The sequence below is a fragment of the Gasterosteus aculeatus genome, chromosome Y (genome assembly GCF_964276395.1).
Source record: "Gasterosteus aculeatus chromosome Y, fGasAcu3.hap1.1, whole genome shotgun sequence".
NCBI classification, from domain to species: Eukaryota; Metazoa; Chordata; class Actinopteri; order Perciformes; family Gasterosteidae; genus Gasterosteus; species Gasterosteus aculeatus.
In genome coordinates, this window is record NC_135709.1 from 1381865 (window position 1) to 1408643 (window position 26779).

General features: G+C 51.6%; 3 protein-coding genes across 9 annotated transcripts; all 3 read right to left on the bottom strand.

The window, feature by feature from the left end:
- Positions 1–693: 693 nt before the first annotated feature.
- On the bottom strand, positions 694–4096 carry LOC120808628 (transmembrane protein 170A). 2 transcript variants are annotated; one of them, XM_040161653.2, is made up of 3 exons: positions 3632–4096; positions 2717–2887; positions 694–2353 (listed from the first exon to the last, which is right to left on the bottom strand). In XM_040161653.2, the coding sequence occupies exons 1-3, from the start codon at positions 3849–3851 to the stop codon at positions 2223–2225; spliced, it is 522 nt and encodes a 173-aa protein (XP_040017587.2). In that variant the 5' UTR covers positions 3852–4096; the 3' UTR covers positions 694–2222. The 2 variants fall into 2 exon arrangements, with proteins under 2 accessions (XP_040017587.2, XP_040017588.2); XM_040161654.2 differs by having other exon boundaries at positions 2717–2924; positions 3632–3925.
- Positions 4097–4958: 862 nt separating this feature from the next.
- On the bottom strand, positions 4959–20346 carry LOC120808617 (1-phosphatidylinositol 4,5-bisphosphate phosphodiesterase gamma-2). The gene is made up of 33 exons (XM_040161621.2): positions 20136–20346; positions 18213–18404; positions 17235–17384; positions 14796–14889; positions 14667–14714; positions 14487–14571; positions 14286–14366; positions 14154–14197; positions 13969–14041; positions 13490–13591; positions 13267–13385; positions 12818–12903; positions 12601–12718; positions 11973–12141; positions 11733–11825; positions 11460–11546; positions 11078–11247; positions 10793–10993; positions 10559–10681; positions 10307–10487; positions 9948–10016; positions 9754–9863; positions 9582–9678; positions 9428–9500; positions 8854–9026; positions 8500–8602; positions 7962–8165; positions 7467–7606; positions 7285–7393; positions 7018–7185; positions 5795–5883; positions 5551–5708; positions 4959–5457 (listed from the first exon to the last, which is right to left on the bottom strand). Exons 2-33 carry the CDS (start codon positions 18394–18396, stop codon positions 5415–5417), a joined length of 3744 nt encoding a protein of 1247 aa, XP_040017555.2. The 5' UTR covers positions 18397–18404; positions 20136–20346; the 3' UTR covers positions 4959–5414.
- A 959-nt stretch (positions 20347–21305) lies between these two features.
- Positions 21306–25887, bottom strand: LOC144382905 (MTOR-associated protein MEAK7-like). Of its 6 annotated transcripts, none has more exons than XM_078097042.1 (9): positions 25147–25887; positions 24692–24841; positions 24336–24593; positions 24110–24254; positions 23816–24030; positions 23490–23679; positions 23249–23367; positions 22971–23150; positions 21306–22852 (listed from the first exon to the last, which is right to left on the bottom strand). In XM_078097042.1, exons 2-9 carry the CDS (start codon positions 24833–24835, stop codon positions 22730–22732), a joined length of 1374 nt encoding a protein of 457 aa, XP_077953168.1. In that variant the 5' UTR covers positions 24836–24841; positions 25147–25887; the 3' UTR covers positions 21306–22729. The 6 variants fall into 6 exon arrangements, with proteins under 6 accessions (XP_077953168.1, XP_077953169.1, XP_077953170.1 ...); XM_078097043.1 differs by having other exon boundaries at positions 25241–25753; XM_078097044.1 differs by having other exon boundaries at positions 25218–25616.
- Positions 25888–26779: the final 892 nt, after the last annotated feature.

Below are 26779 nucleotides of genomic sequence, written 5' to 3' on the forward strand. Positions count from 1 at the left end.
CTCAGATCCTCCTGCCGAGTCCACACAGGCCCAAATATTCTGCCATATTATATATATCCAACATTATTCTCAGCAATTAAGAATAAATACTTTAGCTGGAGTTCTGTATTAAATTACTCACATTATGACACGTAACATGTCGTTATTATTGGTCACAATAAGTTTATGGTGCATAAATGTGCAATTTATTACAAATATGCTCTGGGTTCCAGGAAGTGACCTAGTGATTATTTATATGAAGGAACATCTTTGTCATTACGTTTGAATGTGTAGAAAGAGGCGTTTCCTCATCAAACGGGTTCACTTCATTTCACATCGGGGATGAGAAACGAGGAGACGAGGAGGAAGAGGAGCGACGGAAAGAGACTGAGATTTGTACACTTTGTGATCTCTCAACTTTCCGTTATGCTTTATTGTTTTGTAGTAAACGGTGTAATAAGGACAAGATGTTTCTGACCAAATGAATCATAAGCTCAGGATTTAGCTGCTTATAAAATGTTTATACAAAAAAGGAACTTTAATATCCAGCCTACGTCTGTCAACTAGACGTGCGTTTATTCAACACGTCTTTGTCTCAGACGTCTCCGATACTGTGAATCCCAATTTAAAAGTGGACAAAGACGGCTTGAACGTGATTCGGTGTTTTAAATGAAACGCAGCGGTGAGGAGGAGGCAGAGATGAAGCACGCGTCATAGAGGAAACTATTTTATTCCAGAAAAAAAAGAATAAATAAACCATTGGCACTTAATTTACTCTGATTAAAATCAACTTTTAAAATCTGGTTAAAACTGAACAGAAGCGGTGCAGGAATGTGGAAATAAAGAGGTTCTATTACAGCAGACGCTCACACGCGACTTCCACCAATTCCATCACTTTACTACTCTAACATCACAGGAGCGTCCAAAGCTAAATGCTTGAGGATGGAAGCCGTTCTCTGCAACAATGAGCATAATAATGATTCAAAATCAAGAGTTTAGCGGCTCAGTGGACTCCTCAGTGACCCGACGTCCTGCTGGTGAGCTGAGGAACTGCGCTCTGTTGGGGATCCAATAAACTGGGACGGGCCCAGTCTGCACCTCCTTTTCTCCTTCTGCACATCCGCACCGCGCGGGACAGTCCTGACTGACTCGTGCTGCTGTGACAGATGTCGGAGGGTTGCACGTATTCTCCGAGGGGATGAGAAGATCCAGCGTTTGCTCTTGCGTCGAGTTGCAGAGGCTCGTGGGATTAACTAAGACCACGGCGGCGTGAACACAATGTCCGGAGGGAACGCGCACAAACTACAAGGGAAGAAACATTCTGTGTGTGACAGACGGCAAAATCAATCAGTACACGTTTATGAAATTCAATTGAAAATAAAAGAAAGAAATTCTGTGCGGCTGATGTTTGTGTAGAAACGACCCGACGCGTTAAAGTGAGACAAAGGCGCTGAATGTAAAATCAAAGGCCAATAATGAAAACTTGTATGTGGATTGAGTTCTTTGTTCAGTGTACCGCAGAAACATTTGGTCATGAGGATTCAAAAAAGCTATAAAAGACCTGGAAATAATTTAGAATATGTAAAAATCCATTCAGTGTGACAAAATGAGACACCTGTAAAATCACAGAGAGGAGGGAAGCTCTCGTTTAGTGAACGGACCCCCCCCATCTACTCCGATGAATCAGTGACATTCTCTACGCTGCATGTGCCATAAAAAGGATCGTAAGAAAAGGAAAAAACTTCACTTGATGCTCGTTTTGAATCAACTTGTGTACAAAGTTTCCCACTAACTGGAATGAACAACAACACGCAGGCAGTCAGGTTTCAGTTAGACTCAACAAAAACACGAGGAGGAACAAAAAGGAGCAGCGAGAGAGACCGTGGTGAAGAACAAACTGCCCTGAAGAGAAAACACCACTTTGGAAGTTAGAAAATAGAAGTTAAGGCCTCAAGGGGAAAAGCCAGAATCTTTGCATATAACCCTTGTGTTCTCGTCCCCGTCATTGCATGGAGTACACACACACACACACACACCCTGAGATTAGGTTAGTGTCGTCCAGCTGTTAACCCGTAGCCCCTGGCAACAGGGAGATAACAGCATCCACATGGTGCAGGAACGACTGAAGGGTCACGCAGCATCGCGCCGTCCTCCGGCGGAGGCGTCACACGGACGACCAGCAATCAGAATCCACTCCGCCAGCAGGACACCAGGACACGCGTCCCGGGTACCACTCGCTGCTGCTAGAGGGTGGCGAGGACCCGGAGGAACGAGATGATGAGGACGCAGAAGGACTGGCCCACGCCGAACACCAGGGCCTCCAACGAGATCATCCGCTTTCCCGCCGCCTTGTACACGCCGGCTATGGCTGCACCTTCACAGTGGATGTTAGAAAACGAAAACCAGGGAAGAGCGTTAGAGTCAAGTTTCATTCCGATACGTTCAAGTTGGAATCAGTAAATGCAAACTTACATTGAACCGTAAAATGCAGTTGTGGACGAGGAACATGAATGATACAACATAGATTAACGTTAGCTGTTGGTGCTAACGTTAGCTGCTGTAGGTAGAACATTGTAAAACACACAGAGGAAGTGATTCCACAGTGTTTTACAAATGAGGGAAATGTGTGGAAGGAAGCTCCTGCGTGAGGTTCTGACCTCGAGGTTTCTGGTAGCATGAGATCTTTACCCGAGCCAGATCAATAGGACCCAATATACAAGAACGGGTAGTGGCTTACTGGTGAGCATCCCCCCGAAAACCGGTCCGAGGAGGCCCATGAGGAGGATGGCGATGGGCATGAACCGGGCCATCTTGTGCTGGCGCAGCGTGGCGATGGACAGCAGAACCGCGGGCAGGTGGAAGATCAGCGAGGAGACGGCGGCCCACAGGAACACGCCGTACCACATCTCTGGACAAACACACGGCAAAGCACGTTGCGCAGGACGCTTGGCAAATAAAAGGAAAACAACAGACAACAGGCAGAGACGAGAGTCTCAGGTTGACTTTGGCCTTCAAGTAATAAAAGGAAGACACATATTCTTCATTGCATTACACAGGAGCAGCTAGTGTCTAAAATCTATGTTAATGGACTCTGATGTGCTCTTTCTTTCCAAAAGGGAATTCCTGGACATGGACTTAGTAGGCCCGGCTCGGCCCGGCTCGGTGTCCTCGGGCTATCGAACCGGATGTTGTGAGGCGAACAGCTGGGTCTCTTCCGCTTATCAGCAGTAGACAAAAGGCCTCGACGGAGGCTCAGCGGCGGGTTTGAATCAACTTAAAATAGCGAAGCAACTCACAACTTCTAACTTTAAAACCACCAACAGTAAACAGGACAACAGCGCCAACATACACGCCTAAAATAAATATAATATAAGAAGTAATAAGAAATATTATACAGGGAGTTGTGATCCCAAACACCCGTTGGGATACAGCAGGAAGTTAGCTGAGCTAGCATCACTGCTACAACGTACCGTGACTAAGCTAACGGTACAAACGCGCGGGAACGTATTTAAAGGCAAACTCGGCACATCCAGATGTTACCCATGTTCGTTAAAAGTAACTTCCAGAGGTGCCGAAGACGTGACAGCCTTTCAGTACACACACACACACACACACACACCGCCCGCTAGCAGGCTACCAAACATTAGCCCACCTGAGAAGTCGTCGAGGGACGTGTCGTTTCCTCGGTGCGAGCCATTTTTCCTCGGCACTAAATTCAACCCGAGTATTTGCTGGACGAACCCAATGTCGCTGTACCGGTCCTGCATGTCTGGACCCTGTACGCTACCCAGCACGGAGGACAGACGGCCAGCGCACCTCCAGAAACCACGCGAGTCTGCGGGGGGACCCGACGCAACAGGGCTAGCTAGCATCAGGCTAGCCGGGCGCTGTCAACACAACAACTTCTTTTGACGTCACGCGAAACGACGCGCGGTTCGCCCCGGCGCCGCGTCTGTCAGGCGGTTAACGGCGCCGCCGGAGCCGGCAGCGTCCGGGTTCGGTGGCGCCACGGATCCACATCGGCGGCGGCGGATGGTCACAACGCGGCCCGCAGGGGAGGGAAAGGCGGGAGCGGCTGGACGTGTCTGCCGTTAGCGCGTAAACTGCCTGCGAGGCTAAACTCCGGGAATACTTGTCCCCACAGAGACACCTGAGTGGGTCACAATAGAGACGGAAAGGCCGTTATTTCACTTTCACTCGGTAATATTCAAAATGTATTCAATTTGTATTAACGTCACCAACATAAATGTATATATATAAAATATTAAGGTAAGTTTGAGGTTTATTAAAATAGCTGAACCTCCCTGACATCTCAGTATTGAATAATAATAAAATAACAATACCTATAATATTTCAAGAACATGGTTTGAAAGAAGTTTCTGGCTCAAATTGTCAAATAGACCTGCGTAGGTGTGTGTGTGTGTGTGTGTGTGTGTGTGTGTGTCCGTCTGCATGTTGCACAGTGAGCTGCAGAGAACCCCCGAGTCAGTTGCTTTCCTACTACTTAACATGAGATGTGAGTGATAATTCGTAGACGACGTCGACAAAGCGGATAGTTTGCATGCTGGTCGCTTAAAGACGTCTCCGGCGGGAAGCTTCTGCTCTCGAGGTGTGAGGGAGACACGCACCTGCTCCTGTCACACGTGCACGTTCCTCGTGAGGAACATCTCTGAAGTATCAGACCTGAGTTCACCTTAAAGACGGAGCGACTCTGAGCAGCAACTCTGCTCCTCACAAGAATAACTGATTTAACACCATCGTAATCCAAGATGCGATGATTAGAGGAGGCGAATCAATAATCATTTAACTAACTTCCAATAGTGGGAAGAGATCAGCAGGAGAAAGGCACCAAGTCACTTACATTACACACAACTATTCCATCTAATATGAAGCTCATGAAACATGCTTATGAATATTATTATTACAGAGCATGCAGAGTAACACAGCTGTAGGCCAAATGAAGATGAAAGTGAAAGGGAAACATTCACCAAGCATTCTTTATTGTCTCTTGAACAGAAAAATCTACAAACATCACGTGGCTTCCAATGAAATCCACCCACAGTTTGCATTACGTCGTGTGTTCCCACTGATATGACGCACGGCAGCCTCCACGACAAGTCGCCTCCCACCCGTCAGGCGCCGGAAAAAAAAAATGAAGACTCAAAAAACGACAGATTCATTCGACACGCGCGGTCCCGGCAGAAGAAGCGTCCGCTCTCGTTTCAGTTACACAATAAATATCACCCGCGTATCAGCGCTGTCCGCCTCCGTACGGTTTGACCTCCGACCCGGAGGCGCCGCGATGTTTGTCCGACGTTTTATCGTTAAGATGTGTAGTCTTAGGTCTGACAAAAAAAAAACTTGAATAAATAGAAAAGCTGTTTTTGGGTGCGTAGGATGCCAATCGATAAGATCTTGACGGGGAGGTGATTTCTTCACGGGTAGAACTTGTTGTTGTTTATCTTCTTTTCTTTTGTCCTGTGGTGCAAAGAAAACAAGAGCTGTGACGTTGAGACGGGAGCACGCGCGGCGTGGCGTGGGGGCCCGCGGGGGCGGGGGCGGGGCGCTCACCTCTCTCCGCCGCTGCCCTCCCGGGTCAGCGGGTTGTGTTGGCGCGGCGCGGCGCGCTGGATGTTAGTGTGCGTGTCGTACAGGAAAGGCTCGCCGCCGACCTCCGCCTGCTTCTTCTTCAGCTGGCCGGAGGACGAGTACAGCTCCTCCTCCGCTTTCTGCGCGGGCGAGTCGTGTGAACACGAGTGCACATCTGTGCTGATGTCCTGCGTGTGCGTGTGCGTGTGCGTGTGCGTGTGCTCACCCCTGACTGTTGGACGTTGATGAAGACCAGCAGAGACGCCAGCTCCAAGTCTTCACTGTAGCCGTTCTTCAGCGGCACAGAGCGGTAACCTGGAGGAACATTTCCTGCAGTCAAGTTCCTTCCGTGTTCCTTTACGACACCATGACAAGGGTCATGCCTAACTCCCCCCCCCCAACACGTATGTTAGTTACATCAGAGCGGGATGAAGCTTCTCTGCGTCTCCCCGGGTGTAAACGCTTCATACCTCCCCATGGTTCATTTAGCAGGATACACACCAATGAAACGGACGCTTCAGGTAGTCGGGAGGCACCGCGTCCCCTCGTTGTCCCTCCGTCCTCTACTAGTAAAGAGAGCTCGTGTCCTTTGTATTTATTCCAATAATATTGGAAAATATTAGGCCACACTTATGGCGCGTTTCCACCGAGCGATACGGGTCGGGTCGGGTCCCTTTTATTTGTGTCTCCACCGCCAAAAGCTGAGAATGGTACCAAAAATCCTTTTTGGGTTCCCTTCCGTTGGGGCACCTGGCACAGTTGTTTGGTACTAAAGGGCGGAGCTAGACTCACTGCAGAGCGTTGATTGGTTGAAAGAGTGTCGTCATTTGGGGAAAGACAACAACACGTAACACGCTTGCAGCGTATAGCCTTTGCTCAAACAAAGATGGCCGTCTCCTTGTGACAAACAGCCGCATATCGAGAAGCAGGAACAGGATCGGCTGCACGTCCTCCGTTGTTGTTTGCGGTTAGCTTTCAGTTTTCGCGCGATCGAATGACGTCAATCTACTTTCCGTCATGTACCACGCCTATCAAGTGACGTCATCACTACTTTCTGGAATACACCACGCCTATCAAGTGACGTCATCACTACTTTCTGGAATACACCACGCCTATCAAGTAAGGGTACTGTTGGCGGTGGAAACGCTCGCCAAATCATGGTTAACAGACCCGACCCGTACCGTCCCGCTCGGTGGAAATTAAAGCCTTTGGTTACATGCCGGTTGGTCTCTGATGTTTCTTGTGCAGAATATAAAGATTTTTTAAACAGAATCGTTATTACACAGGACGATTTTGATGAAATATCTCATCAATGACCTTTGCATTCGGTTGCTTTTCCTGTCAGAACCTTTTGTCAAACTATTTGCACATGAATGTGAGAACACACACACACACACACATATATATGTGTGCATACTACGTGAGCTTTTCGTGTCCCCCCCCCCCCACCTGAGCGGATGCCTTTGACGGGAAACGTGGCCTGAGCCAGGAAGTTGGGGTCTGAGAACATGTCCTCCTCGTTCACCACGAAGCGCAGGAAGGTGAGCTCAGGCTCGTGCACGGTGAAGACCGCCGAGTCCGCCGGGGACTTCCACACCGGGTTCAGACCGTTGTCCCCTGCAGGCGACAGGACGACAGCGCCGGTCACACGAGCACAGACTGACAGACAGACAGACTGCCCCCCCCCCCCCTCTTTCCCTGGCGCCCCCTCCTTACGATAGACCATGGTCTTGAACTTCTCCTCGTCGTGCCCGCACAGCTCGATCTCCACAAAGGGACTGGCGATGCTGCGTCCGGGCTTCGGCAGGTGTCTGGCGGCGATCACCTGCAGACGCACGCAGCTGCAGCTCATCACGGTGTGTGTGTGCGTGTGCGTGTGCGTGTTTGTGTGCACGTACCCGAACCACAATGTCGTACTTGACCTTCTTCCTCTCCTGCTGGGGCTCGTAGCCGTCGTCGCGCATGAGCTCCGGCTGCAGCACGTAACCCGTGCGTCCGTTCTGACTGAAGAGGGCGCTGTTCAGCTGAGTGTATTTATCTGGGGGACACGACAAAAACGTGCAAAACGTGCAAAACTGTTACTTATCAGGGAACAAATAAGGGAAAAAAGGGGCCTGTGAGTGCAAAGTGATGCACACGTTTAACTTAACTGATGGCTTTCTGCACAGCGTGCACCCAGCCTTTGGCTCGGCGAGTCAAAAACCAGTGGTGTGGTCTGTATTTTGGTAGTGAGTGCACCCTGACTGCTGTAAAATGTGCCACTTGTGTTGCCGTTGACCCCCGTTTATAAATAATGCCCCAAACTGGATTGGATCTGGACTGGACACCACGGCGGGCCTGATGTGGATAACGATCTGTGCCCCCTCCCCCGAGATGCCCCGCCGCCACCGCACCTGCAGTCTGAAAGTTGAGAGCCACCATGTGACAGCCGAGGGCCCACAGCGGGTAGGGGTCGTAGTTGGACGACTCCACGCGCTGGCCCTTCGGGTAGACGCGACTCAGCGCCTTGCGGTTGTAGCACAGGAACTCCCTGGTGCGGCTCTTCCCCGGCATCTTGTTCTCCACGAAGGAGCGGATCTGCTTGTAGGTGTAGCGGTCTGCGGGGGGACAAAGATTTGAGGGGTCCGCGTCGAACCGCTGGTAGTTCCAGTCGATGGCAACGGACCTGTGAACCTCACACGGGCAACAGTGAAAGCTGAGGCCCGTTGCCTTTTCATGGTGAACTTAACTGCCACTCATTGCTGGCAGATACAGATCTCTTTGAATGTTTGGTTACTGCAGCAAAACTCATTTCGCGCTTCTCGCGGTTTTACTTTGCTTTGTAAATCAAAACTTGGCACCGATTCTCCACCGTGAGGCCGCGGCGGTTTTATCGTCAGATCAGCAAGTCGCTCGCCTTCGAGGGCCTCTTTCCGTGTCTGCATTGTTTACCAAAGCGGTCCTTCTCCTTGCTGAGCGGCTGACAGTAGACCACCAGGTCGGACATCTCCATGGCAACCTCTGCCTTCTTCTCCACTTCCTCCTGCTGTCTGATCTGAGATTGGACAGAAAAGAAACCGCCACTTCCTGTTTGCACGGCGATGCAGGTGGAGCGTGCCCACTGTGCCTACCAAGCAGGTTTCGATCGTGAGCCGCCCCCTTATAGCTTTAGCGTGAACTAGTGTTCCACAGAATGACGGCGAGGAAAACCACGAGGTGAGCAGTCACATTTCATAGCAAAATGATGCGAGCAGCGACTGAGAGAACGCTGGTATGAATATCAGACACACGGGGTGAGATGCTGACCACTCGTTCTTGGTAGTACTTGTCGTTCATCGCTCTCTGCGTGATGTTCCAGCCCACTTGGTACCACTCGAACAGCTCCTCCAGGGAGTCGGCCGCCAGGTCGAACTGCAGGCTGTCCTGCTCCACGTCCTGCAGGGTCAACACGTTGGGCTTCCCGTTCTTACCGCTCCTCACTGGAGACGAGAAGCTCGGTGAGGGGGGGGGGGGGGGGGGACTTATACACTTTGTACACTTTGGGATCAATCACGTGTATCCCTCAAAATTAAATCACCCTAATTGCTTAATGGGGGGGGGGGGGGGGCGGCAGACGGCCGCCTCCAGTTCTGAGGGGTTAAGCCTCCTCGCAGTTGTCTTATAACCTGCATTCTCTATACTCACCAGCAGGGGGCGACTCCTCCGGTCTCTAGAAACAAGACTCGACTTCTCTCTTAATTTAATCAATATTGATAAATATAAATGAAAGTTTATGATATTACTCTTCTTCAATAAGTAAGTCGCTCTGGGTAAAAGAAAAATGTAATGATTTTTTGGTTTTGCTCGGCTAATTGCTCGTCCGACTACTCGGAGGACTCACAGTTTTGGATGTTGCACTTGGAGATGTCCACCACGCCTTTACACAGCTCGCCCAGCGGGTTGTCCTCCATGTCCTGTTTCAATGCACGCAGTGGATCGTTATTACTACCATCACTATATTATTGATTGATCGTGAGCTGGACGCCAACGTTCACCTGTCCTTTGACGTCAGGTTTGGTGTTGTTGGACACCTCCTCCACAAAGTTGGACGGGAAGAAGAGCTGCAGCCTTCCGCCGTAGTCGCCTTTCCACCTGTCGAGCCACACGGTGAACGGCGCGTGCTGGTGGTGATGCATTGCGTGGGGGGGGGGGGTAACGCCCACTCACCATCCGTTGCTCTGCTTTGAGACGTTGTGGATCAGGGCTCCTTTGCTGAAGCTGTGCTCGTCGGGGTTTTTGGCCTGGTAGCTGTAGACGGCCCTCACTGTGCTTTGAGGCTGGAGGAGACAAACGCACACTGTCGTGTCTCCGCCGTGTACGGTTGGCAGTGTGTGTGTGTGTGTGTGTGTGTGAATACACACCAGTATGGGCTCGATCTCGTTGGGCTCCACGTAGGTCTTCACCTCGTACAGAGAGGCACAGTCCTTCTCCTGTGGCAGCACGGTACACATTCAGGACACGTTACTGGATTTAAAAACGTACCGATTCCAGGCTTAAATGTTCAAGTAGCAGCAAGCGGACAAGAGGGTTCGTTTGCAGAAATTCGGGACTCCCAGTTCGTGAACCTAATGACCTGTGACGAACAAAGTACTATGTACAAATTCAATGTTGAGGTACTTCACTGGACTACAATATCCCCATTTGATGGTACTACTTTGTATTCATCACAAAGGTAAATATTGCACTTTCACTACATGTGTTTGCTCCTGGTGGAACTCACGGTGCTGAAGTGGTCCACCAGCTCGGGGGTCACTGGGTAACGCAGCTTGATCTTGCGATACAGCGGCTTCTTCCTGAAGTACTCGACCAGGTCCACGAGGCTCTCGAACTCCGTGGTGGTGCCCAGAAGGTACATGTTGCCCTCCTTCTGGACGCGGCAGTGTTTGACCTTACCGTCGCCTCTGAATAAGACACACAATTAACACACGCGCGGATCCGGCAACGGCAACGAAAGGCTGAACCGCCGTCGCACCTGAACGTGATGGCGAAGGAGTCTGGTTCTCCTTCCCTCTGTCGGATGAGGAACGCGCCGTCTCTGGGAATCCTCAGCAGGTAGTCCTCGGCCTGGCCTCTGCTCAGGTTACTGTAGAACCACCTGCACACACACACAGCCCTGCACGGTGAATCCCAGCCGTGTCCTGAATGCACGCCGACTCGCAGACCCTGCGGCCGGACAAGGATCCCGCGGAGGACACGTTTGACGAACCCTTTCTGCAGGTGCGGGTCGGGCTGCGGCACGGCGCCGGTGAGGCGCAGCTCGAAGTCCTGGCAGCGCAGCGGGTTCTCCCTGTAGTGCTGGATCAGCGAGTACACGCTGGGGAAGTGCAGGTTCGGCGTCAGGTAGAAGTACGTGTGCGGCCCCTCCGAACCCGAGCGGATGCGGCAGTGCTGGACTCTCCCGCTGCGCCTGAACACACGCACACAAAAGGTGCTCAGGGGGGGGGGGGACACCTTTGGCGTGTTCCGCCAGAACGAGACCACCACGGCGTACCAGAAGGAGAGGGTGAAGTCTTTGACGTAGGTATCGCTCGGCCGGGCCAGGAAGGTGCCGTCTATCCCCCCGTTCTCCACGCAGTAGTCGTGGATCAGCCGCTCGGCCATCACGCGGCCTTCCTTCAGGCGCCCGTGGAACCACGGCTCCGAGAGGTGCAAGTCCTGGAACTGAGAACCAGGAGAAGGACTTATGCTTCCTTCCTTCCCCGATATGCACAGCACCAAAGGGTTGACCGGTACCGCAGTTTGATTTCCGTCTCGCATTTAACGTTTGATAATAATGATCACATCAGAAAAGGGAGTTTAAGGCTAAAGTGCCTCAAAGCCGACCGCCACGTTATATTAACAGTTCATGCGTTGTTGTTTTTTCGTGTCTTTACCTTCCGGGGATCGTCTTCCTCCTCCTCGTACTCCTCTGCATAATACAGCTTGTCCTCAGAGATCACGCAGTAGTGCTTGTTCCACCGCTGCCAAAGACACGTCAAGACATACGCGTTGGACTTTAAATGCAAAGAGACGACTCACTCGGGTTGGAATATCATCTTTTTTCTCCACATCAATCCCGACGTGTTGGAATCATAACCCGGCATGGATAATAAGGTTGTTACAGGGTTTGTAGTGGTCTGTCGTGATGCAGGGTTAGGGTTAGTTACCTGGTCCACGGGGTCCCAGATCTCCAGGTCTCCCTGTTTCTGCCCCTTCCTGAGGTCTCTGGTGATTCCTCCCTCCACACTGAGCTTCTTGTGCTGCACCAGGAGGTAAACCAGAAGGTTCACAAAAACCCATCGACGCCTAAGGCCCGGCCAGCGGTGAACAGCTTCGGTACTTTTCGGCGTCGATGAACGAACGAACGAAGATCCCGCGGAATACGGCGATGTGGATTTGGGCCGTACCTTGAGGATGATCTTGCCCCTGAGCTGCGTCGGCGACGGCAGCTGCTCGGCCATCTCCTCCACCGGCTCGGTCAGCAGTTTGTCCCCGAACACGTCTCTGAAGATGCGGGCCATCTGGCGCTGCTGCTCCACCGGGCAGTGCTCCTCTATGGACAGGATCACCGGGAACCTGAGGGGGGGGGGGGGGGCTTTATTGTTACCGTTTCCTAACTGATAGTCTTAAAGTGGCACAAGACATTTTTGTTTGGTCAAAAATAAAATATTAAAACTAGTTCCATTAGTGTAAAAAAAGAAAAAAACAACTAAGTGGAGCTTAATGACATAATAATATTAAAATAATAATAATAATATTAAATAATAATAATAAAATATTAACAATATTAAATAATAATATTAAATAATAATATTAAAATAATAATAATAATATTAAAATAATCTGAGCAAACATTCACGCAAAATCTCAAATGCAGTTGAGCAAGTGACCTTTTTCTGGATTTTTCACAGCTTTGTCTATCAAGCCTAACACATTGCTCACAATCAAGCCAATGTGGATAAACATTAATATGGGCTAGAAAGCCGACTCTGTTTGAGCCACAGATGCAGTCGCGGCGTTTCCTGTCACTCTTACTCGGACGTGACAAATGCGTGATCGTTGATGGCTTTGACCACATCCTCAAACTTGATCCTGGTGGTCCTGGTCCAGCCGTGGTAGATGATGGGCTCCCCGGGCCCTTCCCAGCAGTCCACTGCAACGGGGCAAAGTGGCACACAAACACACAATAAGCGGGTGCTGACGGCGCAAGACGGCGCAAGACGGCGCGCACAACGGGACGGATCGCACTGACGTTCCACACAGCGGCATCCCAGACGCAGGCAGCGCACGTAGGCCTCTGTGGAGGACTCACTGCGCAGCTGGTCCCCGGTCAGGTAGCTGGGGAGACACGGGACAGGGGACAGGGGACAGGGGAGAGGTCAAGCCGTGTTGCCTCTGCTTGTGTTACCAAAAGAAAAGGTTTGTAATGCGTAACTCATTGGTGGTAATAAAACAGTTGGCTTCCCTTCATGAATCGGCTATAAACCATTAACAAGGACAACGGTTGTGTTGCCAGGGCACAAAAACAACACCCGCATTGGGTTCACCAAACCAGTGCCCATGACGTAACTTTAACTTCAACCAGAACAGTGTTTTGTTAATAAACCCAATTTGTAAAGCAGACCTTTTAACTTCTTATACTTGGTCATGGAGTGCGAGTGAATGTCACTGGCGTGGTGCACGCGTGCGCCTCATACTCACGTGTTGTGTGACGAGTTGATCCAGTAGTGGGACAGCGGGTTGTTCATGTCCAGGTTGCAGATCTCGGAGAACTTCTCATTCCACACAGAGTTCTCCTTGGAGAAGAGGAAGCTGAGGAACTAGAGGAGGAATCGGCTTCAGATGTAGGCAGATGTTTTCCCGGTACGTTGGGCGTTTGTCTGGGAGGCGTATTGTGCGGCAGCAGTCCGACAGAGCAGAATACCTCGCTGACGGTGAACTCGGGGTCATTGGTCTTCCTCATGGTGTCGTCGATGAAGGTGGTCATCAGCTCTCTGACCTGGTTCAGGTCACTGGCCCAGGATTCCTGAGGGACGAGAGGACGGCAGAAGAGAGCGACGTGCTGTCTGATATCCTGTTTTTGCCCCGTTAGCTTTGGTCGGCTACAGGACAGTTGTCCTGGATGGACAGTTGATGGACAGCTGGACAGTTGATGGACAGCTGTCCTGGAGCCGATTATCATATCAAATTGTTTTCTGGAAATTTTCCTCATTATTTGCTGCATATTTAACATGCAGCCAAATCTAGACTTTGAATCTTTTCGTTTCACTTTTTTCAGAAACACGACATTTGCTAATTTCTTTATTTTTTTGCTGGTAAACAACATGTTTTTTGCGTCATTTGGCGAGAAGCACAATAACCGTTCAGCATATTGTGATTGAGGCATCGCTGTACTTATGTGACCTTTTGCTGGTAGATGAGGAATCGTTGGAAGTCGTGGAGCAGGACTGCTGAGGCCTCTGGTTTATCCGTGTTACTGTATGACGAGCCGGAGCAAACACACGGTCACACAAAGTACACAACGTGCTCACAAGCATCCGTTTACATCAGTGTGTTTGGCAAAGCTGGACGGGAAAAAAGAAGCTCACCCCAAAATAAAAGCACAGGATTCCCTTTTGAACTCATCCAGGATCTGTGTTCAGAAGATCATGTGAATGAGGATGCTGTAATAATACATATATAATACATATATGAATTATATTTAATCATTTCAGACTCACCTCATTCTGTTCGAACATTATGAGGTTGTACAATTTATGAAACTGTGCAAAGTCCAGGCGGTCTTTCTTTCCTCCCACTTCCTGTGACAGCAGAACAAAATAACAAGGCCGAGACTGAGAAAGACTAGTTTGCATTCTGGATTAGACTGCTAGTCCTCTGGTGGACCAGAACGTGACACGCAGAGGAGAACACGGGAGAACCTGGAACTTGTCTTTGAGGGAACGAGAGCTGGGGGGCTTGTAGTTGATGGAGGCAAGCAGAACCTTCAGCTCCTTCATGGAGATACTGGGAAAGACACAAAGATCACAACCGCACACATGTTGTTGCGTGTGAAACATTTAGAAAGAAGATAAAACTGAGCTTGCACATGTGAACAGTACCTGTGTGTTTTGGTCTGATTGACAGAATACATCTGCTTCCTCAGCCAACTGGGAGATAAGGAACACATGGGATCAGTTGTTGGATCAGTGGTTCTCACTAGCAGCTGTGGTACGTGTCCGTTAGTCTACCTCTCGATGAGGACCGGAGTCGGAGCTTCCAGCGTCTCCTGCCTCAGCAGCTCTAGTCCTGTCAGCCACTTCTGGGCCTCCTGCACAGAATCCGCTGGAAAAGGAGCAACGCAGAAAGTGTCACTGTCCACTGTGAGGGAATCTGATCCTGTGTTTAGGAAATACTTCTATAGGGTCATTGTTCACACCAGTAGAGCTGTTTGGCATTCAAGCACACTTTGCTGAAAGCTCGGCTGAACATAACATAATCCACACTGTATCAAAGCACCGCATGGTGCGTTCAAAAGCACTGTATGGTGCATTCAAAGACACTGAATGGTGCATTCAAAGACAATGCATGGTGCATTCAAAAGCACTGCATGGTGCATTCAAAAGCACCGCATGGTGCATTCAAAGACACCGCATGGTGCATTCAAAAGTACCGCATGGTGCATTCAAAAGCACCGTATGGTGCATTCAAAAGTACTGCATGGTGCGTTCAAAAACACTGCATGGTGCGTTCAAAAGCACTGCATGGTGCGTTCAAAAGCACTGTATGGTGCATTCAAAAGCACTGCATGGTGCATTCAAAGACACTGCATAGTGCATTCAAAAGTACCGCATGGTGCATTCAAAAGTACTGCATGGTGCATTCAAAGACACTGCATAGTGCATTCAAAAGTACCGCATGGTGCATTCAAAAGTACTGCATGGTGCATTCAAAAGCACCGCATGGTGCATTCAAAGACACTGCATAGTGCATTCAAAAGCACCGTATGGTGCATTCAAAAGTACCGCATGGTGCATTCAAAGACACCGCATAGTGCATTCAAAAGTACCGCATGGTGCGTTCAAAAACACTGCATGGTGCGTTCAAAAGCACTGTATGGTGCATTCAAAAGCACCGCATGGTGCATTCAAAGACACCGCATAGTGCATTCAAAAGTACCGCATGGTGCATTCAAAAGTACTGCATGGTGCATTCAAAAGCACCGCATGGTGCATTCAAAGACACTGCATAGTGCATTCAAAAGCACCGTATGGTGCATTCAAAAGCTCCGTATGGTGCATTCAAAAGTACCGCATGGTGCGTTCAAAAACACTGCATGGTGCGTTCAAAAGCACTGTATGGTGCATTCAAAAGCACTGCATGGTGCATTCAAAGACACTGCATAGTGCATTCAAAAGTACCGCATGGTGCATTCAAAAGTACTGCATGGTGCATTCAAAAGTACTGCATGGTGCATTCAAAGACACTGCATAGTGCATTCAAAGACACTGCATAGTGCATTCAAAAGTACCGCATGGTGCATTCAAAAGTACCGCATGGTGCATTCAAAAGTACTGCATGGTGCATTCAAAAGTACTGCATGGTGCATTCAAAGACACTGCATAGTGCATTTAAAGACACTGCATAGTGCATTCAAAAGCACCGCATGGTGCATTCAAAAGCACCGTATGGTGCATTCAAAAGCACTGCATGGTGCATTCAAAAGCACTGCATGGTGCGTTCAAAAGCACTGCATGGTGCGTTCAAAAGCACTGCATGGTGCATTCAAAGACACTGCATAGTGCATTCAAAATCACTGCATGGTGCATTCAAATGCTCCCCTTGCAGCTGTGGATGAGCGAGCCACGGAGTGAATGTAATGTTTAGATCTGTTAAATGGATTTGGAACCAGTCGTGGTTAATCGTTAAGTGATACTTGTTACCCAGACAGGTTGGAAGGAGATGTGCATTTATAAAATGCATTACATTATCAGGTAAAAACTAGGCAGTCATAGAACCTGCATGTCCAGCAGGGGGCGACTCCTCTGGTTGAATAGACCTCTATGTGAAAATGACTCTACTTCTCTCTTGATTTATTCCCCCAGTAAAGATTGTCAACATGTCTTTATGGTCTCAGTCTCTAGTTTCACGTCTTCTTCAACACAGCATGATGTTCATTTAGTAATTATGGTCCATTTAGAGTCAATTAGCCCATAAAGCCGAGTGTCATTTAGGGCGGGGCTCCTGTGATTGACGGGTATCTGCCGCTACCAGAACCGCACAAGGCGCCTCCACGTGGTTCCTCTGCATGGAAACTTCCGTGTATCGGTTGCAAAAAACATAATGGCGACGAAATCCAAGATAGAGACGGCAAAATAAAGTGTGTCATCGTATAATTAACTGGTGTTATGCTACAGTGGGCGCGAGAGCACACCCGCTGCTTTAGCTTCTTAATGATTATAACAGCGAATAAAGACCATTTCCAGATGATGGTTCACTTTTACACTGATCTGATCTCTATGAAATCCATTTAGTTTAATATTCATAAACATCATTGAAATATGAGCGACTTTATAGTCGAGCTGCAGACGACGTCCCTTTCAGCATGTTGAGTTCTGGTTTGACACAGGAAATGATCAACAGAACACCAAAGATCTAACGTCATTTGGAGGAACGAATAAAGATCTCACCTCCCAGGCTGAGGGTGTTGAGGACAAACAGTGAGCCGTAGAAGATGGTGAAGCAGGAGTTTTCATCGTGTTTGTCCTTCCCGTCTTTAAAGCGCTCAAAGTCCTTAGAGTTCCTCCCTGGACGAACCTCCCTGATCTCAAACAGGTCCACTGAAACACAGCAGTTATCTATGGGTCATCACCTGGGCTTCAGATGAATCCAGTCACGTGGATCCTCTTTTAAACACTTAAATAGTCCGTTTTCATGCCCCTAAATTTCCCCAGAAATGGGATTAATTCAGCAACTAGCATTCGACATTTACCTGGTTTACATGTGAAGCTAACGGGAAATGTTTTAGCAGCTTATGTCATTTATCTGAACTTAGAAATTCACATTTTACTTGCTCAATAACACAAATAGCATAGCAACAAAAGTTGATAAAGTCGTAAGGCCAAGCGGCTAACAGAGCAGCTAGCGCCGTTAGCCATGCTACAAGCTAGCATCCTAAAACGGGCTGCTAATTCTAACAAAGAATAACTTTGTGTTCCGTATTTCTCAATAAACCAGTTGTCCGGAGCTTCACTCAAGTTGTGTATCGAATAAAACCTTTTTCATTTTGAGACGTTAACGTGCTAAGTGCGTCCCACGTTAGCATGCAGAAGGCTCCCGCTCCCTCGCTCTTTACCCAGAGGCCCGTTGAGGCAAAGCGCCACCCTGAGGCAGCGCCTCCTTCGAGGACGGAGGGACAGAATAAGGTCTGCCCACATTTCAAATGTAAATAATTGAAAATATCCTTCTGAACATTTGACTTTCCACCTTAAGCAGCACTGAGGTTCCCGAAACTATGGCACATTACGCACGTTACGCTAAGGAAATGACTATTGTGGTTAGCGTGACGTATGTCGTCCCAATGGAGACGAGACGAATGAGAACCATTCAACGTGAACCACGCGGGAGACGACGCCGACAACGCCGGCGGGCGACGGTTTCCTACTCACGGACGCCGTCGGTTTTGTCCGCCGTGCGGGTCCACGCCACCTGCCGGGTCTCCATGATGACCTGCACGGTGAGCCGCTCCGCCTTCTGCCGGAACACCGTCATCACCACCCCCATCTCCAGGTCCCGCTTGATCGCCATCTTCTTGTACTCCGTCATCTCCAACTGCTGCTTCGGTCGAGCCATCTCTGCAGCTGAGACGGGGGACAGGGGGGACACGGGGGGACACCAGACGGCTGTGGTCAACGGGAGCTTCATAATGTGAATGACAGGTCCTTTTTGTGTAGTCTGCAGTCTTATTAAAGACCAGGATGAGCTCATGAAGCCTGTTTCCTTTAACGTGTATGTTCATGTTCAAGGTCCTGAAAGGATCTGAAATCATTACAAAAGATGCTTCATATCCAGCAATTCAACATTAACAGCGTTTCAAAAAGCAAACAAAGTGAAGAGCGCTGTGTTTTGCGCGTCGTGGCGTCAATGATTAATCCCACACACTCGCGCCCTAAACAAATGATGCCGTCCCTGCGGGAGGGATCGTTTCTGTCGGCATGACTGCGGCATTGTTCCGTCCCGCGAAATGTCCTCACGCCGCCCGCGAAGCGTTACACAAATACTGCGGCGATGCTCCAGGAGCGCCGGCGTTCATGTGAAATGAGGATGTTGCTCTGTTTCTGTGTGTTATTCCTTATACACACTCACAAGTGTCTACACGCTCTCTCTCGTGCTAAATGGGAGCAAATAACCTTCATTTTGTGTGGTCGGGATGAACCGCTGTCAGAGGCCCTGAGGGACGGACGGTGGGTTTGTGAGTTGTCGGTTTGACTGAGGTCTAAGCCGCCGTCCCAGCGCGCTTCAGCGAAACGTGGAACAAACGAAACATTTTGGAGACACAAAGAGAACAGCGGCGCCTTCACCTGAAGCCAAAGTCGAGAGGCAAGCAAATAATGGAGATAACACACACACACGCACACACACACACGCACACACTTCTGCAAATTCCTCATTGATTAGTGTGAAATGAAACGGCGTCTTTCTGAGCGTCAAACAGCGGCTGTCAGCGTGCAGGGAGCGGTGCTCTGGGGGCCCGGTGAGTTGATGAGAACATGAACGTGATGATGGGATAACACAGCTGCTCGGGGGGCCCCTGGTCCACCTCCGGCGGCGTCGTCGTCCCCCCCCCCTGAAGCCGCTCTCTGGGTGTGCAGGTGCGCCGCCGCAAGTGTGAAGTGGTTTGCATGTGAGCGCGACACCACCGGAGGCCCCGTTTGCACTGCGACCCCCCCCAAGCCGCGGGCCCTCCGCTGGGTCGGCTACACACAAGGGACGGAGGGCTCTCGGTACTCGGGAGTTCTGGCAGCACTAATGAACCTCCACACATGTGAAATACCAGCAAGCACCAACACACCCCGTTTAACGACAGACGTGCAGGAAGAGAGAGGAGAGCATCCCGGTGGTCCCGAGCCCCCCCCTTTAGTTCAAAGGGAATCGCCACAAGAAACATGAATGAATCCAAATCATTGGTGATAAACTACAAAGTGTCGCCCGTGTCCTTCTTGTGAAAAGACAATTTGAACATTACAAATAAAAAAGTTACAGTTAAGTTACTGCACGAAGAGCTGCTTCATATCAACGCAATATTTAAAGTAGCATGTCTCCCCCCTAAAGAGGGGGAGGTGGGGGGGGGGGGGGACATGGGCATATGTCGTCAGAAAGAGAAACATGTATAATCACAACTTGTCGGTATAAATGAGCCTTAAGGTGTGAAGTGAGCGCACAAAGGAACCGACACGGGCCCGACACCCCGCTGTGAGCGGCCCGGGGCACGAAGCCGACCCCCGTCCTCCCCCCCCGTCCTCCCCCCGTGCAGAACGGAACCCGCTGACCGTGAGAGTGATTGAAGCGCTGGAAGGAGACACCGGACCCACCTTTGCGCGCGAGGAGCCGGTTCTGTTCCGCCGTCTATCCGCGCATGATCGTGAAAGTGGTGAAATGAGGCGCGGGGGGGGGAGGATGTGGAGCTTCAGGCCGCCCGCAAAACGGTCAGTTCCTCAATCTGCGTGCACAAGGAAGTAAAAGTGCACTCGCACTGCAGCGCGGCCTGCAAGTTGTAAAAAAAAAAAAAAAAAAAAAAAAAGCCCCGGAAACCAGGCCGGTATCTATGCAAACCGGCCCCGCGGGTGTCACCGGGAGCGCGCCCGCGCGGCCCCTCCGAGGGGGGCCTCGTGGCCCCCGGGGGCCCCCTCAGCGGGCCGCGCCCCGGGGCTTTAAGCGCAGAAACACGCGCCATCTTAAAGAGGGCTCCATCGACCCCCGTGCAGTCTGACAGGTGGTTGTCAAGCTGCATTAATGTACAAAACAACAACAACAACAACAACAAACGCATTTCCTGCAGCAGTGGAGGATTAAGTGCCGTGAAAAGGGTGTGACATGTGACATGTGATATGTGACATGTGACATGTGGTGATCCCCAGCACCAAATACGTTCACATCTCTGGAAATAAAAGTCTGCAATAATTTCCATAAACAAATACGGAGGCCGGCATGAGGATTCTTCACGGGCCGCTGTGTGCGATATGTGAGGCATTTGCATGTGTAACTCGCCTCAGGTGATTTGCATGGCAGCAGAACAGGTGGGGGGGGGGGGGGGGGGGGTGAATACAAAGCTGCCTCTGCCTCCTGGCGGGGGGGGGGGTCGGGGGAGGGATGTGGTGGTTTAGGTTATGACACACACAGACCTGCTGGGTGTTAGCGTTTTAATATTGTTCCGCAACTTTCTTTTTATTCACCGCGATGACGATGACGTCAATATTCGCCCACATTTTGCTGATGCGAGTGTAACGTTCAGGCTCATTAGGAAACCTCGGTCCTTCTGACGTGTCCGCGTTCATTATGAAACACCAACGGGAATGAATTAAAAAAAGTTGGTAAAAACGGGTTGAGAATGTGATGAGAAAACCAGTTTCACTCCCGATTTGTTGACATTTTATCAACCGTTGACGTTCGTTACGTTGAGATTATGTCGAATATGATACAATGACACAACACACATTGTGCGACGTTGTAGATTTGCTCCAAACAAGAAAGAAACAACACGATGGCCGTCCGTCCTCCCATTTAATGCGACGTGGTTGGACACACAGCAGAGCAGAGGCTACAGACAGAAAGCTGGAGGTAGATTTGTCTTCACAGCTCCTGGAGATCCGCCCGTCCTCCGAAACCGTTGATCCTCGACGTTCCGCTGCCTCGTATCCACTTGGTTGTTTCTACCGTGTGTGCTGAGGATTTACTACAGCGGGTTCGCCTGGATGCTCGGAGGAGCTGAGGGGGGGGGGGGGGGGGGGGGGGGGGGACACGCCTGAGACACCTTGGTTCCTCTCACACCTTCAGAGATCAGAATGGACTAGAAGATGCCTTCAGACGCGGTTTTATTAGCAGTGACTTCTCACAGCCGATCGGCGACTTTAGTGTCGTGTGCAGTTACTTTTGAGCCCTCGGTGGGAAGACTCTGCTGTTCCAAACTGACTGAGCTTCAGCTTTTGGCCCAGAAGAACGGAGGAACATTTCCATCTCGACACGTAAGCTGGTGGAGTTCTATCCGCTCGGGGCGGCTGAATACTCACGCAGGCAACAGACGCTTTAGTTCTCGTTGTTTGCGTCACAATAAAGAGGTATTTAGCAGCTCAAACGTAGTGCGTTTGTGTTCATCATCATCAACGGCACAACAAGAGGAGCCTCCTCAGTGTGTGAACGGGTGAATTATGACACGAAGGGTAAAACAAATCATCATTACATTGGACTCATAATGGTTCTTATCTACAGCGAGTTGTAAACTGGCTTATTTGAGAAAAATGCACTTTCTTGTTTCTTGTTCTTCTGAGTTTGTTTCCTTATGGTTGAAATGTTCTTATTGTGAGTCGCTTTGGATAAAAGCGTCAGATAAACGACACGTGATGTAATTATAATGTAATATAATTATAAATTATAATGATATGTAAATTAAAGCCTGCCTGGGAGAAGAACCCGAATGCTTTCAGTGCCATCGAGAACACAAGTCTCTTGTGGGAAAACAACAACAAAATCCACCAGCCTGAAATAGTGCAGCTGAACAAAAAGAAGGGAAATAAAGACTTTTCCCACCATCATTCTTCATCGTTTTCATTCTAGAATAATTAAAAGAACCCGGCGAGGTGAGGTAGGTGCTGCGCGGAAGGCAGGGAAGGAGAAACCTCGGGGTCGTATGCTGCATGTGACATATGACCCCGAGGCCCCTCCCTGGTCCTCCTCCTCCTCCCTGAGGCCCCTCCCTGGTCCTCCTCCTCCTCCCTGAGGCCCCTCCCTGGGCCTCCTCCTCCTCCTCCCTGGTCCTCCTCCTCCTCCTCCTCCTCCCTGGTCCTCCTCCTCCTCCTCCCTGGTCCTCCTCCTCCTCCTCCTCCGGCTCCCTGAGGCCCCTCCCTGGTCCTCCTCCTCCGGCTCCCTGAGGCCCCTCCCTGGTCCTCCTCCTCCGGCTCCCTGAGGCCCCTCACTGGTCCTCCTCCGGCTCCCTGAGGCCCTGACTGTGCAGGGTCTTCCCCGTCATCTCCATCATGGCCTGGACCTCTAGATCCGCATCCAGGACGCTCTTCCTGCAGCCGCCGTCCTCGTCCTGAAACACACGGAAGGAGCGAATGTGAGCGAGTCTCCCCGCTGCTTTGTTCACCGGTCCCAGTGGAAACGCACGCCGCCCGGCTGCATTTTCGTCCATTAAATGAAGTGGCTCTGACCTCCTCCGGCGCGGGGGGTCTGCCCACCGCCCACACCTCCACCGAGTCCACGGAGAAGTCCTCCTCGCCGGAGAGCCGGGGGCTGCCGTAGGTGGTGCACTTGGGCCGCGCGCGGCTGTGGCCGCGGCCGAAGTCGCTGTCCAGCCACAGGCCGAAGTACCCGTGCTGACCGCCCATTCCCTGAGGGGGGGGGACGAGAACACAGACGTGACCAGTTTGTCAGCAGGAGACTGAATATCAGAAAGCACGAGGAGGAGGAGGAGGAGGAGGAGCCCCACCAGGCCGTTGGGCATGGTCTGCTGCCCGTGGTTGAGGTACATGTAGTGCTCGTTGTAGCCGGTCGCCGTGTACACTCGCAGTCGGGGGGAGACGGTGAACAGGAAGCACCTCGAGTCGCCTGCGGGCACAGAGATTATGGTCACGGAGTGAAGATGTCGTGAGGATGGCCACGTTCCTCCTGTCCAGCCCCGCGCCGCGCTCTACGGCAGTCGAACAGCGGCGTGGTTCTCACGCGCTCACCCTGGAACTGGGGCTTGACCTCCCAGCCGCGGGAGGCGAAGGCCCCGAACACGTGGCCCCCGGCGTCTCTGACGAGCAGCAGCGTGGGGCCGCCCCCTTTCGTCAGGCCGCTCGCCATGCGGGCGAAGCTCTCCCCGTGCAGCTGCGTGGAGAACACCAGCCTCCAGGGGGCGCTGCAGCCGTCCGGCAGCTGCAAGGGGCACAGGAGTTGTGCGAGTGTGTCGTTCAAAAGGGCAAAAGGTCAAAGGGGGGATTTTAAGTTGCTAGATGATTAAAAAACAAACAGCTAAGCTGTTTTAAAGCAAATGATCGATGAGCTCGTTGACCTGTGCGGCCAGAAACATCAGGGTGGGAACGTCCAGCAGCACGCGCGTCAGGTCTCTCCAGGGCGTCTCTTTGCAGGGGGGCAGCAGGCGGGGGGCCGGCCGGCCGCCCAGGGACACGTCCAAGCCCTCGGCCACCAGCATCTCCAGGTACGACGACACCTGGGACATCCTGAAGATCCAGTCCTCCACAGAGGAAACGTCATGACCTGCCTGATCTGAGGAGAGGAGAAGAACGGAGACGTTTACGGGGGAGGTGGCGCGTAGAGGGGGGGGGGGGAAACGACCTCCGTGTACCCGAGGGTCCGAGTTCAGAACAAATCTGCTCCGCCAGGAGTTCGACGCCCCGCGACTGGTCACCCATCTTCTCCGGCTGCCAGGCCTGCAGGTGCCCCCTGTGGACCAGGGTCTGGACTACAGCCGAAATCAGGTCCTGGAGGAACTGCAGGAGAAAGGGCTTGAGTGAGGACGGAGGGCGCCGGGACGAGGGGGGGGGACGTGCCGCACGGCGCCGCCCGCTCACCTCCGCCAGCCGCTCGCGCGGCACAGACGTCCCGGCCTCGTCCCCGCGCTGGGACATGGCCACGACGAGGGGAGCCCGCTCTTCGGCGGTGCCTCGCAGGACGTCGGCCAGGAAGATGACCAGCTGCTCCCGGCTCACCGCGGAGGACGCTGCGGCCGCGACGGCGGCGGCTTCGCCTGCAGCTGCCGGGTCGATGCGGCACATGCAGCGGTAGAGCCTCCTCACCATGGAGTCCGGCGCCACGCTGCCCATGGAGGACTTGGGGGCGGGGGGACGGGCAAAAGGAGCGCTTGATTATAGACATACGGGTCACGGCGTGCCCCCTTCGCGCCCCCCCCCGCCCGGCGCGGTCTCACCTGCAGCATCTCCAGAGTCAGAGCGGTTTCCCCCGCCGCCGAGGCGCCCAGCAGCCTGTCGAAGACGCCCTCCACCGCCGGCAGCTCGCCGGGGCGGAAGCGGGCCAGACGCTTCTTCACCACCACGCTCTCCGCGTTTCCCATGATGCCCTGCGAACGCGACCACAGTGAGGACCAAGGCCCGTTGTTTAACACCAACCCCCCCCCAGAGCCAGTAACTCCATCCAGCTGCCTACGCCTTTTGCAATGATGTCAATCATTTGTTTTGGGATTTTAATAAATATTTGTATGCATTGTAGCACACACGATTTTACTGTTTTTCCACGTTACTTTTGGGGCACATGCGCCTTGACCGTCTTACACACAATAGCAATGAGGATCGATCTCAAAATTACTGACTTTACTCAAAATTACTGACGAACAAAGCAACTAAACTCCGTCCGAAAATGTCGTACGTGCGCGTCGTCCCTCGTGTCGTCTCCCAGGGCCGAAATAAGACGTCAAACGCCGCGAAGCGTGGATTTACGTGATGAAACAGCCGCTGCTCACCGCGCTTCCTTCTCCTCGGCGATCCGCTGACGCGCGTCACGTGACGCGCGGAGCCGCGCAGAGGCTCTCGGGTAATGCTAGCAGCTCTCAGCTAGCTGCCGGCCCGGCCGCCGTTGTCCGCCGCGGTTTGTTAGCTTCGGCTAAGCTAGGCTAGGTAGCAAAAGCGCCGTCCTTACCTCACGTTTCCTCCGCGACCCTCCGGGCGTAGAAGGAGCTCGTTCCCCCCGAAAAGAAGCGCACCCGGACGGGGACGCCGAGCCGTAGAAGCACGGCAGCTCAAGCTCTCCAGTCTGCAAAAACCGCTAAATTGTGTGTGAGCCGAGCGAGGCCTTCGAGCGACGCATGCGCAGTGTAGGTGCGCGGCGATGCCGCGGGGCTCCAGCAGGGGGCGCTGGAGAGCTGGACGAGACAGATATATATAAAGCCTTTATACATGTTCGTATATTAAGCTTTTAAATCAATGAGGGCTGTGGCCCTTCGACCCCTCCAGCAGGAACAACCGGATTTTACAAGTAAAGTGCCAGAAAAATGAGACTAAATGAAGCCATTCATTTGAACTGAAGTGTGGTTTACACTTTTTATTTTAACGTTTTGCACAGGCGATACAAAGTAGACACCGACAACGCCACTGTCCCCCAATCCGATCGCCCACCCATCATCCATCACGCCCACGCAGACGCCTGCCGATCGACGGGGCGCCGCGAGCAGGAAGTGCAGTCCATCTTCCACCAGCAGAGTCTGCACAGGAGCAGCCGGAGACCCGCACGGCAGACACTTGAAAAGCGCCTTTTAAGGGCATGCGGTGCGCCGCGTGAGGGCCCCCCCCCACCCCCCCCCCCCCGTGGGTGTGTTGCATTGCAATGAGGTCCTGTAGGACAGTGGATGCGCTGACGTTGGTGAGACGGTGGAAGGTGAAGGTGACGCGCAAACAGGATACCGATAGATGAACGAGAAGACAAAACAGCCAGACGATGGTTTTCCGAGTCGTCCGGCGTGCGTCTACTGCACAAGTTCCCAAAGTTGACATCTGGGTGACATTTGACCTTGTAGCCTGTCGGCCCACATAAAGAGAGCACTACCTACTGTGGGCATGGCAACCATGTTGATCATTAGACCTGTAGACTCTGGCTTATGTTTTGGCTACTTGTTCCTTCAGAGTCTGAAACTCTCTGAAAGCTGAGACGCAAAGGACGCAAGTTCCAAATGCCCGGAAACTTTATATATATATTGAGTGTACAGTTGTAAAAAGGTGAAGCTCAGACCCGTTTAGTCTCCATCTGGCTGCTTCTCTTTGCTGCTTTCATTTCTCCATTTGTCAGTGAACCGGACGGCGCACACGGGGGTTTTGCGTGTTGCTCACAGGTCTCAATAAAACGGAGCCCTGTCTTGATCGCGGCGTGCGTGCCGGGACTCGCCGGTTCTTCTTTTCTCTTCCCTTCGCCTGCCGGGGCCTCCTCTCGGCTGCATCCCTATATGGTAAAAGGGCTCGCTGCTGTCGCCGCTGCACAGGAAATACGCTATTTGAATGCCACGTTTGAA